The 17,109-nt window shown below is 47.8% G+C and overlaps 1 protein-coding gene across 1 annotated transcript in view; it reads right to left on the bottom strand.

Annotated features, from left to right (window-relative positions):
• The window catches only part of LOC128937664 (CUB and sushi domain-containing protein 2-like), a 139,811-nt gene that overhangs the window by 33,103 nt on the left and 89,599 nt on the right, over nucleotides 1-17,109 (bottom strand). Inside the window, exons 30-38 of the mRNA XM_054277459.1 lie at nucleotides 15,984-16,187; nucleotides 14,711-14,835; nucleotides 11,083-11,179; nucleotides 9,229-9,333; nucleotides 6,085-6,203; nucleotides 4,891-4,960; nucleotides 2,901-3,017; nucleotides 1,596-1,805; nucleotides 597-785 (exon numbers count right to left, since the gene is read on the bottom strand). Coding sequence (XP_054133434.1) covers nucleotides 597-785; nucleotides 1,596-1,805; nucleotides 2,901-3,017; nucleotides 4,891-4,960; nucleotides 6,085-6,203; nucleotides 9,229-9,333; nucleotides 11,083-11,179; nucleotides 14,711-14,835; nucleotides 15,984-16,187 — 1,236 coding nt within the window. The remainder of the gene's footprint in view (nucleotides 1-596; nucleotides 786-1,595; nucleotides 1,806-2,900; nucleotides 3,018-4,890; nucleotides 4,961-6,084; nucleotides 6,204-9,228; nucleotides 9,334-11,082; nucleotides 11,180-14,710; nucleotides 14,836-15,983; nucleotides 16,188-17,109) is intronic.

Below are 17,109 nucleotides of genomic sequence, written 5' to 3'. Positions count from 1 at the left end.
TGATCCCAGTTCCTGTTGGTGCTCAAGACTCCCCAAGACCCCCATCAGAAGCTGCCAAAACACCCCAAATATTCACCAAAATACCTCATGGATCCCTCCAAGAGCCCATTCCCAGCCATGTCTTTGCTCCCAGAGCATCCCAAGGAGCTGAAGCGCCGTGCCCAGGTGAGCCCAGGCCGTACCTTCACACCTGGGCAGGGAGTGATCCCAGTTCCTGCTGGTGCTCAAGACTCCCCAAGACTCAAACCTCCCTCAGAAGCTGCCAAAACACCCCAAATATTCACCAGAACACCTCATAGATCCCTCCAAGAGCTCATTCCCAGCCACACCTTTGCTCCCAGAGCAATCCCAGCCCATCCCAAGGAGCTGAAGTGCTGTGCCCAGGTGAGCCCAGGCCGTACCTTTACACCTGGGCAGGGAGTGATCCCAGTTCCTGTTGGTGCTCAAGACTCCCCAAGACTCAAACCTCCCTCAGAAGCTGCCAAAACACCCCAAATGTTCACCAAAACACCTCGTGGATCCCTCCAAGAGCTCATTCCCAGCCACACCTTTGCTCCCAGAGCATCCCAAGGTGCCCAGGTGAGCCCAGGCCGTACCTTCACACCTGGGCAGGGGGTGGTCCCAGTTCCTGTTGGTGCCGTGCTGGCAGGTGAGCACGGGGTGCCCGATGAGCTGGTAGCCAGGCAGGCACTCGAAGGAGATGGACTGGCCGACGTTGTAGCCAGCTCCTCTCACCACGCCGTTGGCAAAGGGCTCCGGGTCGGGGCATTCCTGCAGCTCGTAGGCTGGGGAAACACAATGGGAATTTGTGTTTGTGTTTTATTTCTCAGGGAAAAAGGGACAGGGCAAGGAGAAATGGTCTCAAGCTGTGCCAGGGGAGGGGCAGGATGGAGTTCAGGAGGAATTTCTCCATGGAAAGGGTTGGAAGGGGGTGCCCAGGGAGGTTTGGAGTCAACAACCATGGAGTTGACTCAGCAACCACAGAGTTAACTCAGCAACCATGGAGTTAACTCAACAGCCACTGAATAAACTCAATAACCACAGAATTAACCCAGCAACCATGCAGTTAACTCAACAAGCATGGAGTTAACTCAACAACCACAGAATTAACTCAACAACCACGGAGTTAACTCAGCAACCAAGGAGTTAACTCAACAACCATGGAATTAATTCAACAACCATGGAATTAACGGAATTAACTCAACAATCATGGAATTACCTCAACAACCATGGAGTTAACTCAACAACCATGGAGTTAACTCAATAACCACTGAATTAACTCAACAACCACTGAATTAAATCAACAACCACGGAGTTAACAAACACGGAGTTAACTCAACAATCACAGAATTAACTCAACTCAACAGCCACGAAATTAATTCAACTCAACAACCACAGAGTTAACTCAACAACCATGGAATGGGCTCAATAACCACAGAATTAATGGAATTAACTCAACAACCATGGAGCTAACTCAACAACCATGAAGCTAACTCAACAACCATGGAGTCAACTCAACAACCACAGAATTAACTCAACCACCACAGAGTTAACTCAAGAACCGCCACCCCCGGGGCAGGGCTGTCCCTGCTCACCCTGGTACTCTAGCTTGAAGCCGGGTTTGTTCTGGGAGTGGTCGCTGTGGAAGTACACGGTGGTCTCGTGGGAGGTGGAGAGCAGCGAGCCGGGCAGCTCGGCGCCGCTGAAGCGCCCGATGACGCTGCTGGTGTCGTAGGGCCCGTTCCGGATCTCCACAAAGTCGTGGTTGGGCTCCGTGGAGAAGTTCAGGAACTGGATGTGGGCACCTGCAGAGGGGGAAGGAGGAGTTGGGCTCTAAAATTGCAGCTGAGGTTTTGCACCGGCACCAGCTCCAACAGCAGCACTAATCCCAGCTCCAATCCCAATACCAAACCCAGCTCCAACATCAGACTAACTCCAACTCCAAGACCAGCACCAACCCCAATATCAGCACCAACCCCAGCTCCAATAGCAGAACCAACCCCAACACCAGCATCAACCCCAGCTCCAATCCCAATACCAAACCCAGCTCCAACCCCAGCTTTAAGCCAGCTCCAACAGCAGCACCAACCAAAACATCAGCATCAACCCCAGCTTCAATCTCAATACCAACCCCAGCTCCAACCCCAGCACCAACCCCAGCACTAACCTCAGCTCTAACAGCAGCACCAAATGCAAGATCAGCACCAACCATGGCTCCAATCCCAATACCAAACCCAGTTCCAATCTCAACCCAAAAGTCAGCACCAACCCCAGCTCCAATCCCAATACCAAACCCAGCTCCAACACCAGCATCAACATCATTACTAACCCCAGCTCCAACAGCAGTACCAACCCTGGTCCCAACCCCAGCTTTAAACTCAGTTCCAACCCCAACATCAGCACCAACCCCAGCTCTAACCCTGGTTTCAATCCCAACACCATTCCCAGTTCCAATCCCAGCTCCAACCCCAACCGCAACATCAGCTCCAACCCCAGCTCTAACCCTTGTTTTAATCCCAATACCAATCCCAGCTCCAACCCCATCACTGCCCACCTGCACAGCCCAGGACACCCTGGGCACTCAGCAGGACTTTAACTGCCCTGGGGACACAGGGCAAACCCTCAAACTGACACAGAGGAGCTTTGGAGTGGAGCTTAGGAAGGAATTCCTCCCTGGGAAGGTGGGGAAGTCCTGGTTTAGGGTGCCCACAGCAGCTGTGGCTGCCCCTGGATCCCTGGCAGTGCCCCAGGCTGGGGCTTGGAGCACTTTGGGATAATTTCCCTGGCAGGGAGTGGAATGAGATGATCTTGAGGTTCTTCCCAACCCAAACCAGTCAGGGATTCTCTGATTTTTCACCCCCTCTTCTGCGATGGCACCGACCCAAACCCATCTCTCTCACCAAACCCCACAGGCAGCAGGATCCTCCACGTGCAGTCCAGGTTGCTGGGGTAATTTCCCGGGAATCCTGGGCTCAGGAGCACTCCTTCCATCTCTTCTGCTGTTCCTCCACACTGGGCTGGAAGAACAACAGGGTTCATGGTCAGGATCCAGTCACAGGATCCCTGAGGGGCTTGTCTGGGTGAGGGCCATGGGAAATGAAGGAATTAAAGACTCAGCTGAGAAAAAGGAACCAGCACCAAGTTTCCAGGGCCACATCAGGAATGGATGTGCCTTTCTCCTGCCCTTAGGAGATGAAGACTGAGCCCAGGGATCCAGTTTGGGCCACCAGAAATGGAAAGCCAGATGTGAGCAGTGACAGAGGGGATGGACACCTGCTCTGCCCACAGACATTGCACCAAACCAGGCACCAGCACTTCTTGACACCTTCACCAGCTCAAAGAATGACTGTGAAGAAGCTGAGTGATGCTATTCTGACCCCAGTTACAGCCTCTCCATTCCCCTGCCAATCTCTGGGCAGTCTGTCACTGATAAACCCAGCACGGAGTGTTTGCTCGCTGCCTGCAGCCCACTGCCAGCCACGGCAGCACAAAAATATGTTTACAAAAGGCACCACATGAAATTGAAGCACTGACAGCACCTCCTCACACTTATCTGGATGACCTCCACGTGGTCCCAGCAGCAGCACCCAGCTGAATCCAGCCAGGTGTTCTCTAACTCGCTGTGACAGCCAGGCACAGGCTCTTTGTCCAATATCTCATTAGCCCAGACCTGCTCCTAACAAGGTTTCTCCCAGAAGATTTCTCTTTCTTTTCCCTCCTAATGGCTCTTTAATAGAACTGCTGCTGAATTATTTAGGTGCCCAGCAGCTGGAGGAAGCAGGCCAGCAGAAAATCAAACTGTGCTTGGAGCAGGGGCTCTGGTGGGCACAGGGCAGAGCCCCAGCACTGTCACACCCACAAAGGTGACATTCACTCCTCCAGGAGTGGCTCCAGATGTTTTTCTGCCTCTCTGCAGCAGCCTGGCCTTTCCCAAGGAGGGGAAAATACAGGCATAGCCAAAATTCTGCTGGGTTGGGAGGCTGGTGCTGATTCAAAGAACAAAACTTGTGGTTTGGCAGCTTTTGGGATCCTCCTCCATGCTGGGATCTCCCAGCTGAGCCCAAGGACTTCTGCTTCCATTCAGAGCAGCTCCAGGGGAACGGGCCCTTTAGCTCAGTCATTCTCCTGGAAATATCTCTCCATTTATTCCTGGCCTGCAGATCATCAGATAAAAGAACTGTTGGCTCTTATAATTACTTTAAAGCCAAATGATGTAAGCTGGAACAGCAGGAGCCCAAAATAACTGTTAACTAAAGCTATTAAATGCATAAATGTCTCTCTCAGAGCTGCAAAATGTGCAATATGAATATTAAACATCTACATTTGCTAAAAGCAAATGACTGAAAATAATTTTTAAAAACCTCCTGCAAGTTCCATTCACCTCCAGGCCTCTTCCACAGGGAAAATGGAATGTCCAGGCCTGAACATCTGAACAGATCTGAGGGTAAACAGTGACCTGGACAAGTGACCTGTGGACAGCAGAGTGGCCATAGCAAGTTGGGATCCTGGGAGAGACCAGACCCCGGTGAAAGGAGCAGCTTTGGTGGTATCAGACACATCCCACAGAAATAAACCACGCTTCAGATGGAAAAAAATCCTCCAGCCATAAAACCAACCTGCTTCCAGCATGAGGAAATTGGAGGGTTTCCCTTCTGAATGGGGGATAATTCTGTGTTTCACATTTTGTGCTAGAGCCACATCTGTAACATCCAAAACAAAGCACTCCAGGCAGCCCACGGGGACTTCTCAGGCACAATTTCCCTGGCAACCCAATGTTTCCTCACACTTGCAAAACCAACCTGAAATTTCTCTAAATCAGCTCTTTAGCCTTGTTTTATTTTAGGGAAGTGTTATAAATATCAGCCAGGTAGAAAGAAGTTGATTCCTTACCAATGCAGAGGGGTGGAGGGTAATTCCAGCGGCGCACCGTGCCCGGCATGCAGGAGATGTGAGAGTGGCCCTGCAGGGATGGAAAACAAAACAGGGGTTTGGGAGGTGGATGGAAAACAAAGGGGAGAGCCCCTCCGTGTCCTGGAAGGAAAAAATTCCCTGCAAGATGGATCTGATCCAGAGGGAGATGCCTGTTGCATCTGGGGTACCAGAAAAGTGATGCCTTAAAGAATGTAGGAATTAAACAACTGGATTTGGAGATTATCTTTCACACTTGGGGATTATCTTTGGAGATAATAATAGTGTAGGAGGTCATCTAAAGGCTGGTCTTTATTGGAGGAAGATATGGAAAAATGTCCATAAAATGCCCATTCCTCTAAGGGGGGAGTGAATACAGTTGTACAAATTTAGCAAATTAGCATAATTGACAAAAATAATCATAAATAGTGAGGTAATTCAACCACCTCTGAATCCTCTCCCACAGACAGGGACTAAACTTTGTGTCTCCAAGAGCTGGTTTCAATCTTGGAAGAGCCAAGGAAGAACAGGAACCTGGGACCCCCAGCTTGGAGCTCTGGAATGTGTTTTGTCTTTCTGCCTTGGGAAAAGGCAGGGAAAAATACTGGGACTGACCACAAATATAACAACAGAGGTAGAAATAGATGTGTAAAGAATATAGGGAACCCAGAAAAGCAGGAATCCTTCTGGTGATGCTCAAGGACCTGGAACAGAGTTACAGGAATAAAGGAGGGATTTATTAGAAGGTTTTTACAGGAGACACCTTGGGCAGCACAAGGCTGGAGATGGACCCAGGTTGGATCCAAGGTGGACCCTGAGTCACAAAATTTCACACTTTTATAAATTTTGGTCCACTTCCATATGGGGTTAACTGTCCAATTCCAGCTGCAGGTGATGCAGTCCCACCCTCCCAGTTTGCTCCCCTCCATTCCCTGCTGTTTGCACTTTTTGGGGCTGAAGCTGCAGAGGTGTCCTTGGTTCTGGGGCTGGAAATTGATCGTTCTCTGGGACTGAGGAGAGGAAAAGGATTGTTCTGTGTGCTTGAGGAGAGGAAAAGGATTGTTTGTGGGACTGAGCTGTGAGGAGACCTTGCTAAAACACTTTATAAGGAGTTCAGAGTCCCGCCCTGAGGCAGTGCAGGTCTGGAGAAGCAGGGAGCTGGGGCTGGGGCTGTACCTGCAGGGCGTAGCCCGGCTCGCACTGGAAGGACACCACGTCGTTCACCAGGTAGCGCTCGCCGATCTTCAGCCCATTGCCGGGAACCGCGGGCTCCGGGCAGCTGGAGAGACCCACGGCTGTGGGGAGAAGGGAGGTGGGAGCTCAGGGAGTGGGGCTGGGGCTGGGCTGGGGCCTGCAGGGATGGGAACACGCTTTGTGTTCTATCCCGCTCCTGTTTGCCATCCACCACCACAGACTCTGGGTGGGGAAATTCTGTTTATTATGGATTCTCCAGGGACAGCCCATTTCCATCTCCACATTTCCAGCTGGGAATGTCCTGCTGCAAACCCAACTAACAACCTGTGACACCTCGTGAGGAGTAATGGGCTCCCCTTCCCTTCCCTTCCCTTCCCTTCCCTTCCCTTCCCTTCCCTTCCCTTCCCTTCCCTTCCCTTCCCTTCCCTTCCCTTCCTTTCCCCCTTTCCTTTTGTTTCTCCTTTCCTATTCCTTCTCTTTCCCTCTCATTTTCCTTTCCTTTCCTTTCCTTTCCTTTCCTTTCCTTTCCTTTCCTTTCCTTTCCTTTCCTTTCCTTTCCTTTCCTTTCCTTTCCTTTCCTTTCCTTTCCTTCTTTTCTTTCTATAACCCACATCTCTCTCCTTTTCCCACATTTTTTTCTCTCCATTTCCCACATTTTCTCCTCTCCATCCATCTCCCCTCTCCTTCCCCCATCTCCCCTCTGCACATCCCAGGGATATAAAATGAATCCTGCAGCTCCTCTCCATCATAACCTCCTGCATCCCTGCAAGGGCTCCTGCTCCCCACAGAGCCCCAGGCAGGGGGAAAATAAAAGAGAAAAGGAGCAAGGAGAGGCTGAGTCTCCTCCCAAAGCCCAGTCACGCTTCCCTCCCTGCTCCTGGATGTGCTGCTTGACCTTCAGAGAGGCAGCAGGGAAAATGGCTTTAAATAACTTCTCCTTCACATCAGTGCCTTTCACTCAGTCCCAAATTGTTCCTGGCTTTGGAGCATGCAGAGGTAAGAGCTCAGCCTGAGCGCCACAGTGAGGGAGAAACCTGAGTTTTCCTCCCCTGTTTGAGCTCATCTCTCCCAACTTCCTCCCAGAAAAAAACACAGAAAAAAAAAAAAACCAAACCCAGGGCTCAGGGCTGGGAGATTCCAATTGTACAAACAGAGCAGAAATCACATTATTTCCAGCTGCCCTGAAAATCAACACCTATTAATTTCCTCAGCCAAGGAAACAGACAGGGCTGATAATCCCCAGGCTCATGAAAAACCTGGCCGTGATTTTTGCAGGAGGGTGCTCAAAGGATTTATCGATTGGAATAGAGCTGGAGAAGAAACAGAGTCACAGCCAGAGGATTCCTGCAGCTCCCAGAGCACAGGCTGAGCACATTTTTTCCTCTCCCAATCCTGTGGTGGCTGTAATCCTGCTGGATCCAATAATGGACAGGGTTTCAGTGAGTAAAGGCAGCAAATCCTGGAAGGTTTTAGTGCTGCTTGGCTTTAAAGCAGCTCCAGCTGTGCCATTGCAGGGAATCTCACACTGGTTTGGGTGGGAAGGGTCCTAAATCACCCAACTCCCTCCAAACAAGCCCAGGCTCACCCTCACCAGCAGCAGAGCTGGGAAAAATCATGGAATATCCTGAGCTGGGACCTGCAAGGATCGTCCACCCCACACCTGGCTCTGCAGGATAACCAGCCCCAAAATGTTTAGGATGGATGTAGGGAAATGTTCTTCTCCCCAGGCTCCCCAGGGAATGGGAAGATTCCCAAAAGCTCCAGGAAGTTTTGGACTTCACAGATCATCCATCCCATTCCTGGCTCTGCAGGATAACCCCAAAATGTTTAGGCTGGATTTAGGGAAAGGTTCTTCCCCCCAGGCTCCCCAGGGAATGGGAACAATCCCAAGAGCTCCAGGAGTGTTTGGACAGGGTGGGATTGCTGGGATGCCTGTGCAGGGCCAGGGTTGGACTGGATGATGCTGGTGGATCCTTCCAGCTCAGGATATTCCAGGATTCTCTGCCAGTATTATCCAAAATAACAGGCACCTCCACCTCTCCTGATCAGACATCAGGAATCAAACACAGACCCAGGGGAAAATGAGTTTTTGTCATCCCCATCCAAACCTGACAGCCATTTCCCAAAGGATTCTCTTCCCTGCCTCACTCAGGTTTGTTCTCTCACCACTGGGGATTTCTTTTCGAAAGGATCCTGGCTAGGATCACACATTTAGCCACGTGCTGGGGTCTGTATTCCCAAAAAAAACCTGGCATGAGCCTTGCTGGGAGCAAAGTGCTGCCATTCCAGGAAGAGTTGGGATCATCCCTAACCAGGAACCCACTCAAGTGCTCCACACCACCACAGAATTTGGGTTGGAGGGGACATTAAAGATGTTTTTAAGGTGTTTTTGAAAAGGAGGGGTGCCCACACCACCTCAGAGCTTCCAGAGGTGCCCTTGGACAAGGAGGATGGATCAACCACCTTGGGAATGCTCCTGTGCGGGGCTCTGAGCACACAGCACAGGAATTCCTGGATCCAGCAATGTGCCCAGGGCAGCTCAGGGTGCTGGGCTGTGGGAACAGGAGCACATCCAGCAGGGGAGGGAGGGGAACATCCCCAGCACCCACTAAAACACTGCAGAAACCCCCCCTGATAACACTGATAACAGTGATAACATGGGGTTCAGCTCTCAGCTGTGAGCAGAGCCTGCCCAGGCTCTTTGTGCAAATCCTGCAGTTTTTCCAAGCTCAAGCTCCATCAAAATGCTCAAATTCAGTTTTCTCTCCATTCTGACCCTGCTTTCCTCAGGGGATGACCTCTGAGGACTCTTCCAGCCAGGATTTTTGGGATGAGGACATATCCAGACCTGCTGGTTCCAGCAGGGAATGCCAAGAGCTGGAAGTCCCTGGCAAGCAGCACTTCCCAAACCCAGATCCCAGCCTTGCACCCACGGATTTTTTAACCCTTTGTGCCACAAAAAACTGCCACCAGGCTCATCCCACCCCTCTGCTCCATCTTTCCTCTATTTATCACTCCCTCCTTGAGAGCAGGGAGCCACAGCAGCTCCTTCCCCCATTTCCCCAGCCCTGCAGGCACCTCCCCATCGCGCAGGAGCTGCGGGATCAAGGCTGGAGCTGCTCTTACTTTTGTATTCCAGGTGAAAGCCGGCGGCAGAGACGCTGATGTCGGAATAGAAATGCAGATAGAGCTGGTTTGAAGTGCTGTTGAGCAGAGCAGGCACCGTGGTTCCTGGCAAAACAAGGGGAGCACAAAGGCAGGGGAGAGTGTGAGAAATGCCTGTTTGATGACTGGCTTTTGGCAAATATTCAAATGGATGGTATATGGGTTGTGTTGGAAAGTGATGCTGGATTAATTCTCTTCAGTAGTGTGCTAAATATAGTTTTAGGTTATAACAAAATGTTAAAATAGAAACTAAGCTATGTAAGATATTTTTTTAAAGAAAGGACTTGCAATGAGATAGCAGCCACAGGACACCTCAATATTTCAGAGAAAAATAATTTATTGGTCCATTATCAGAAGAAATCAAATTCTTCCTGACTGCTCAGCCATGAAGGTGCCGTCAGGATTCAGAGGAAGAAGTTGGCACTGACCACACAGAATCCTGTGTTTGAACGGAATTTATGCATCATGGATGAGATGTATGAATATGCAACAGGTTATTGTTTTTAAGGGTTAATCCTCTGTTAATGTGGGTCCTTTTTTCGGGCTTATTTTGCCCAGAAAAGATACCCAGACTGTTCATAACTCTTTGTTTTTATTGTCTCATATTGTCCTAATCCAAATTGTCCAACACTTTTATTACTCTAATTATATTACTATTTTTATAACCATTTCGTTACTATTTTTATTATCTGTAAAATAAAACTTTAAATAATAATATTATATATTAATACACATTATTAATATATAATATAATATTATGTATAATATATAACATATGTATTATATAATAATATATTACTATTTTATATTAATATATTATACATTATATATCATATATTATATATCATATATTATATACTATATATTATAGACAATATATTTTATTATAATAGATAAAATATATTAGAAAAATAATTATATAAAATATTATTTTAATATTTAATGATACATTTACTATTAAACTTTTAAAATGTTAAAAACAACTGATGGGCATTTTTCACAGAGAGGATCTCTCTCCCCCTCCTCAGAGATTTCCTGACAACACAAAGTCCTTCCAACTTAATGAGCTCCTCTTGGTTTTGATCAGGTTCTTTCTAACGAGGCCAATTGAGAAATACCCAGGGCCTTTCCTGAAATCCTTTCCTGGATTTCAGCCCCTGGAGCTTGGCCACCGACAGACAAAAAGCACCAAGGGATGGGAAACAGCGTGGGTGGAGCGCAGGTCTGGGAAAATTCGGGAAAATTTGGGAAAATTCGGGATTCCTTCATCCCCTGGAAGCTGCTGCAGCAGCAGGACAAGGCAGCTCCATCCCAGACCCTTCTCCTGCCTAGCTCAGGGCATTTTGGGCACATTTGTTAAATAAATGAGGTTTTGGGCCATTGTTCTGCCAGTGGTGCTGAATTTGAAAGGCTCTCAAAGCTCCTGGAGCCTGCTCTGCTAAAAGCCACAATTCAAAGAAAAACACAAGGATTCCAAAGGAAATACAAAAATTCCAAGGAAAAATAAGAGTTTGTTTTGTAGCCTTTCACCCTTTCTGGGGGACATCAAGGTCAGGTCACCTTGCCAGGTGTGGTGGCCTCACATCCCAGCAGAGCTGAGGGAATTCCCATTTCCAGGAATAAAACTCCACTGGTTTTGTGTTTAAGGCTCCCTCTCAACCCTTCCCACAGGTAGAAATTGGAATTGTAATTCCCAACCCAACAGAGCACATGATTCCCTTGAAATCCATTCCTGGCTTTTGATGCTTTTTTAAAGTTTAATTTTGTGAGGTGAATGAAATGAGGCAGGAACTGATGGGCTCGAGGGCCACGTACCAGAGAAGCTCCCCAGCATGGTGGCTGTGTTGTCTCCTCCATCAAACACTTCCAGGGAATCCCAGTTCTGCTCTGTGACAAAACTGATCACCTGGATCTGCAGAGAGAAACAAAACAAAGGAAAAAAAATTTGAAATAATAGGAATAAATCAAATTAACAGCAATTAAAGGGTCACTAATTGAGTTTACACACTCCGAGGGTTCAACACTGGCAAAATTTGGAGAATTCTGCCTTTGACTGTTCCCACTGGGATTTTCCAGCTATTTTTCCCCCAAAACTTCCAAATAGAAATGTTATTTTCTGCTGCTGCTCCAGAGCTCCTGGAACTGCCCAGCTCATTTACAGCTGCTGAAAATCCCAGCTTTTTTCCCCCATTTGGAGAAATCCTTGAAGACTTTGAGCCCTTTCAAATGAGAGCAACCAGCAGCACCCCGGAGATAAAATAAACCCAAAAACCACCTCACATTAAACAACAGGATTTTAAAAATCCAATCAAGTTCCAGCCTTGTTCCTCAGCTTTTAGAGGGATCACTCGAGTGCATTTTCAGATTTCACCTTTCCCTGCCATGCCCCACAAGGTTTGGAGGCCTTAGGAAGTCACTTGGCTCCATTAGTTGGAACAACAACACAAATCCTTGGATGAGAAACATCAGGAGAGCTGAGAAATCTGCATTTATACAGAAAAACAGAGCTGAAAAATCTGCATTTATACTGAAAAGCAGAGCTGGGAAATCTGCATTTATACCGAAAAGCAGCTCGTGCTTGAGTGAGAATCTCCAAGGAATTGCTCAGCTTTGTTTACCATTAACAAGGATTTTGCCTAAATCCTAAATGCTGATGGTTCAAAGCTTTCAGTGTCCCATTAAAAACCCGAGTTTGGTGAATGGGGTGAGAGTGAGGCAGAAAACCTGGGTAAAAACCACCTGTTTTGGGGAAAATTCAGATTTAAGCTGAAAGGTCTGGATGAAATTTTCCAACATTGGGTATCTCAAATTGAATTGGCAGGCAAAAAACCCCAACAAATCCAAAAGGAATCTCAAAGATAAATCAGGAGCATAAATGAGTTGTACAGCTTGGCTCCAAACAAGGAGAGTGCTGGAAAATTGGGAAAAATGAGCAGTGAGGAGATTTCACTGCCCTCAAACTTTGACTACACACGTGTGAACCTTCTCCCTTTCTCTCCATATCTTCTTCCCTGATTTCCTCATCCACCCCAATTCCCCACTTACCCCTGCCTTGCTGCACAACAAATCAAAACCCCCCGTTTGAAAATAAATAATAAAACCAAAATCAAATAAAATAATAAATAATAAAACCAAAATCAATGCCCCCACTTCAGCCATTGAAGCCATTTCCTCCTTGATTTACTCCGGGTAATAAAACCGGCTGTAAAGTTCCTCCCAAATATTTTTTTTAGCAGAAAGTGAGCGGAGTTCACCCAGCAGGAATCTCAGTGACCCCCACGGAGCCATCACTGACCCTTTTTTCCCTTTTTTCCTGCCTCATTACACCCCTCTCGTGATTTACATTATTGGAAGCTGAGTGAGAATGAGCGTTTTGTTTGCTCTTACACCTCCTAAATTATTTATTCTCCTCTCTCCCCCCCTCCTCCAGCTTAACGGAATAAACATTTTTAAGGTCCTAATTCTAGTCTGACATGTGGATTCACAAGGGATCTGCATCTATTTACTGCCACGTGTATAAATTAATTCACTCAGGAAGGTTTGCTCCGGGAATGAATAATTCATGGCAGAAGTGCCAGCTTCTACCCTGATTACATAAAAATCCTGCTCCTGAGTGCTGTTACCAAGAAAGCTTCAATTTCACCTCCTTCCCTGATTTACAGTTGTTTAACCTTTAATTGTTGCGCAAAAAAGGGGGTAAAGCGATGCTGGAATTAAGATCTAATAATGGAGAACGCAAAGGAAGTGGAGCCAGGATGGATCCAGCTCCAGCTCCGTGGTCATTCCCTCCCTGGGGGCTGCACTGAGACCCCTCCCTGCAGCTGTTTCAGGTCCTGAAAAGCCAAAATCTTTCTCCAAGGGCTTTTTTTGCCTTCCTGGAAGACCCAGGGAAGCTGATGGGTCGTGACCAGGTGACAGCAGATCCTGGTGACATGTGGAAGTGCAGGCCTTAGCACTGGTGGGGGACCCAAAAATGTGGGATCAAAGAATTTTAAGTTTGGGATGGATTTTAAAGCTCATGTTGTTCCAAAATCTCTGCTGTGGCCAGGGACATCTCCCACTATCCAAGAGTGGAACAGGTTGGAAGCCCTGCTCAACCAGGCCTTGGGCACTTCCAGGGCTGGAGCATCCACAGTCTCATTGGACAATCATAATAAAAAACTACAATTTAACCCAGATTCCCCCTCTTTTGTGCCAGAGTAGGGGTCACACTGAGGGAAGTGGAGCCAGGATGGATCCAGCTCCAGCTCCGTGGTCATTCCCTCCCTGGGGGCTGCACTGAGACCCCTCCCTGAAGCTGTTTCAGGTCCTGAAAAGCCAAAATCTTTCTCCAAGGGCTTTCTGCCCTCCTGGAAGTCCCAGAGAAGCTGATGGGTGACAGCAGATCCTGGTGACATGTGGAAGTGCAGACCTCAGCACTGGTGGGGGACCCAAAGAATTTTAAGTGTTTGGGACGGATTTTAAAACTCATCTCGTTCCAAAATCTCTGCTGTGGGCAGGAACATCTCCCACTATCCAAGAGTGGAACAGCTTGGAAGGCCTACTCAACCTGGCCTTGGGCACTTCCAGGGCTGGAGGATCCACAGCCTCCCTGGACAATCACAATAAAAAACTAAAATTTAACTCAAATTCCCCCTCTTTTGTGCCAGAGTAAGGGTCACACTGAGGGACCACGGGCCTGCTCTTCCTAAATCCCACCCTGTGCCTCCCTGGCAATGCTCCTGGAGCTCTGGCATCCCTGGGGCTGTGCCCATGCCCTGGGGACCCTGGCAGTGCCCAAATACCCTCTGGGGGAAGGAGAACCTTTCCCTAAATCCAACCTGCCCCTCCCCTGGCACAGCTCCTTGCCTGGTCACAAGCTGCAGCCGTGGTATTTTCTGAAAAATCCTTTCCTTAGGATTTTTCCTCCTGAGAAGCTGAGAAGCCTCAGGAACAAAATGTAAACAATGATTATCTGCTGCTGTGGAATGCAACAGGTGCATCTGTGATTGGTCTCATGTTAATTGTCTCTAATTAATGGCCAATCACAGTCAGCTGGCTCAGACTGTCTGTCCAAGACAGAAGCTTTTGTCATCATTCCTTCTTTTTCTATTCTTAGCTAGCCTTCTGATGAAATCCTTTCTTCTGTTCTTTTAGTATAGTTAATAGAATAGAATAGAATAGAATAGAATAGAATAGAATAGAATATATATCATAAAATAATAAATCAAGCCTTCTGAAACATGGAGTCAGATCCTCATCTCTTCCCTCATCCTAAGACCCCTGTGAACACCGTCACAATAAACGTCACCAATGAGTCCCTGCCTAATCCTGGCTATAAATAAATAAATCCCTGATTCCAGAGAATTCCACATCAACCCATCCCTGTCCTACGAGGAACAGCAATTTCCCATCATGTGAGAGCAGCACACCCCGAGTGTCCTGCTGTCTGTCCTGGCTGTACCTGGATCCCTGCTCCCTCGGGCACTGTGATCTTCCACACGCAGTTGAGGCTGTTCAGGTAGGGCTCAGGGAAGCCTGGGGACAGGATGGTTCCTTTCCTCTCCGTCAGGTTCCCCCCGCAGGGCACTGCCGGGAGGAAAGCACAAGGAATTGGTTTTGCTAAAAAAAAACATTGTTAAAATTACAAGAAATCGAGAGCTGGTTGTGATTTAAGGATGAGATTTTAGGAATAATCCTCTTTCCAGTAACTTTTTCGTGCAACTTTTGGCACATTCCTTGGGTGTGGGGAGCACACGAGGATGATCTTCATCCTCTCCTTCAGAGGATGTGAAAGCAGCTTTCAGCCAGATCTGATTTATTTGAGATGCTGTCCCAGATCTCACAAGAGTACTGGATCAAAAATGTCAATTCCCTGGAATTTGGGGTTAAACTGTTCTTATTCAGAGCCAGGCTGGGCTTTGTTTTTTATCAGACAACCATGGAACAGTTTGGGTGGGAAGGGACCTTAAAGATCCCCAAATCCCTTCTCCCAGACACCTTCACTATCCCAGATTGTTCCAATCCCTGTCCAACCTGGCCTTGCACACTTCCACGGATGGGACAGCCACAACCTCTCTGGACAGAACCACAAGAGGTTCTAAAGAAGTCTTGAACATTTCATTCATTTACATTTCAATTCATTAGTGCTTTGTTTTGCTGTTGATTTTTCTTCAAGCTGGAAGAGACCCACAAACACCACCAACATCCAACCCCTGTCCCCTTTCAGGACAACCCAGAGAGCAGCACAGCTCCCAACAACATTCCCAGTGCCACCCACCCTGCTCCCACCTCTCCCAGTGCCACCTACCTGTTGCTATAGGAAATAAAATGATGTGAAGGTAAAAAGAGAGCTTTTCATTTCTGATTCTAACATTTATAGATTTCCAAAAGTGGCAGTGTACTGGAGGGTGGAAGAGCCACCTCTCCAATGACACTGGACACACCAACAGCCCATCAAATTTCTCCTCTTAAAATAAAACTCCGTGGACACGCTGCTCTTTTCAAGGTAAAAAGAGAGCTTTTAATTTCTAACAGTTATAGATTTCCAAAAGTGACAGTGGATTGGAGGGTGACAATGCCACTTGTCCAATGACACTGGACAAACCAACAGCCCATAAAATTTCTCCTCCTCCATAAAAGAACGCAGAACAATAATTATTTACATAAAGCGCGCGACAAGAACGCAAACACCAGAAAACTCAGAAAAACTTTAAAAAAACCAAGGTGGCACCTACCCATGCAGGTGGGGACGGAGGAGTTCCACTGGGCCAGGGCCCCGGGCATGGCCAGGCACTGGATGGCAGGGGAGCCCCTGAGGCTGTAGCCGGGGCTGCACTCGAAGCGCACCAGCGCGCCCACGGCGAAGTCGCTGCCCAGGCGCCGGCCGTGCCGCGGCTCCGGCACCGAGCTGCACTGCGTGGCGCTGGTGCGGGGCACGGCTGGCACACAGGGAGGACACAGGCAAAACAGAGTTAGTGCTGGCAGGGAGATGGTGGAGAGAAGATTTGTCTGTTTTACACTGGAATTACTGAGCGTCTGAATGCGGAGAGGTGCTGGGTGCAGACTTGACTGTTGAGTGATTGTACCCAAAGCCTGAAGTGTCAGGGGGGGAATCCAAACATGATTATTGAATGATTGTACCTAAACCCCAAAGTGTTTAAATCCCAAAGGGTGGCTGAATCCAAACTTGGCCATTGGCTGATTTATCTAAACCCCAAAGAGGGGCTGAATCCAAACACAACCATTGACTGATTGTACCTAAACCCCAAGGAGGGGCTGAATCCAAACGTGACCATTGACTGATTGTACCTAAACCCCAAAGTATCTAAATCCAAAGGAAGGGCTGAATTCAAACTTGGCCACTGACTGATTGTATCTAAATCTCAAAGTATTTAAACTCCAAGGAGGGGCTGAATCCAAACTTGGCCATTGACTGTTCCTAAAAATCTAAAGTATTGGGGCTGAATCCAAACATGATCATTGACTGATTGTACCTAAACCCCAAAGTATCTAAATCCCAAAGGAAGGGCTGAATTCAAACTTGGCCATTGACTGTATCTAAACCCCAACGAGGGGTTGAATGCAAACTTGACCATTGACTGATTGTATCTAAAAACCTGAAGTATCAGAGTTGAATCCAAACATGACCATTGACTGATTGTACTTAAACCCCAAAGTATCTAAATCCCAAGGAAGAGCTAAATCCAAACTTGGCCATTGACTGATTGTATCTAAAACCTTAAAGTATAGGGGCTGAATCCAAACATGACCATTGACCAATTGTATCTAAACCCCAAGGAGGGGCTAAATCCAAACTTGGCCACTGACTGATTGTATCCAAAACCCCAAAGTATCTAAATC

The sequence above is a fragment of the Melozone crissalis genome, unplaced genomic scaffold, assembly GCF_028551555.1.
Source record: "Melozone crissalis strain CALT ecotype California unplaced genomic scaffold, PUWL_Pcris_2 ptg000020l_1, whole genome shotgun sequence".
In the NCBI taxonomy this organism is placed as follows: Eukaryota; Metazoa; Chordata; class Aves; order Passeriformes; family Passerellidae; genus Melozone; species Melozone crissalis.
Note: the sequence above shows the minus strand (reverse complement) of the source record. Positions and strands in the feature narration are given on the sequence as shown.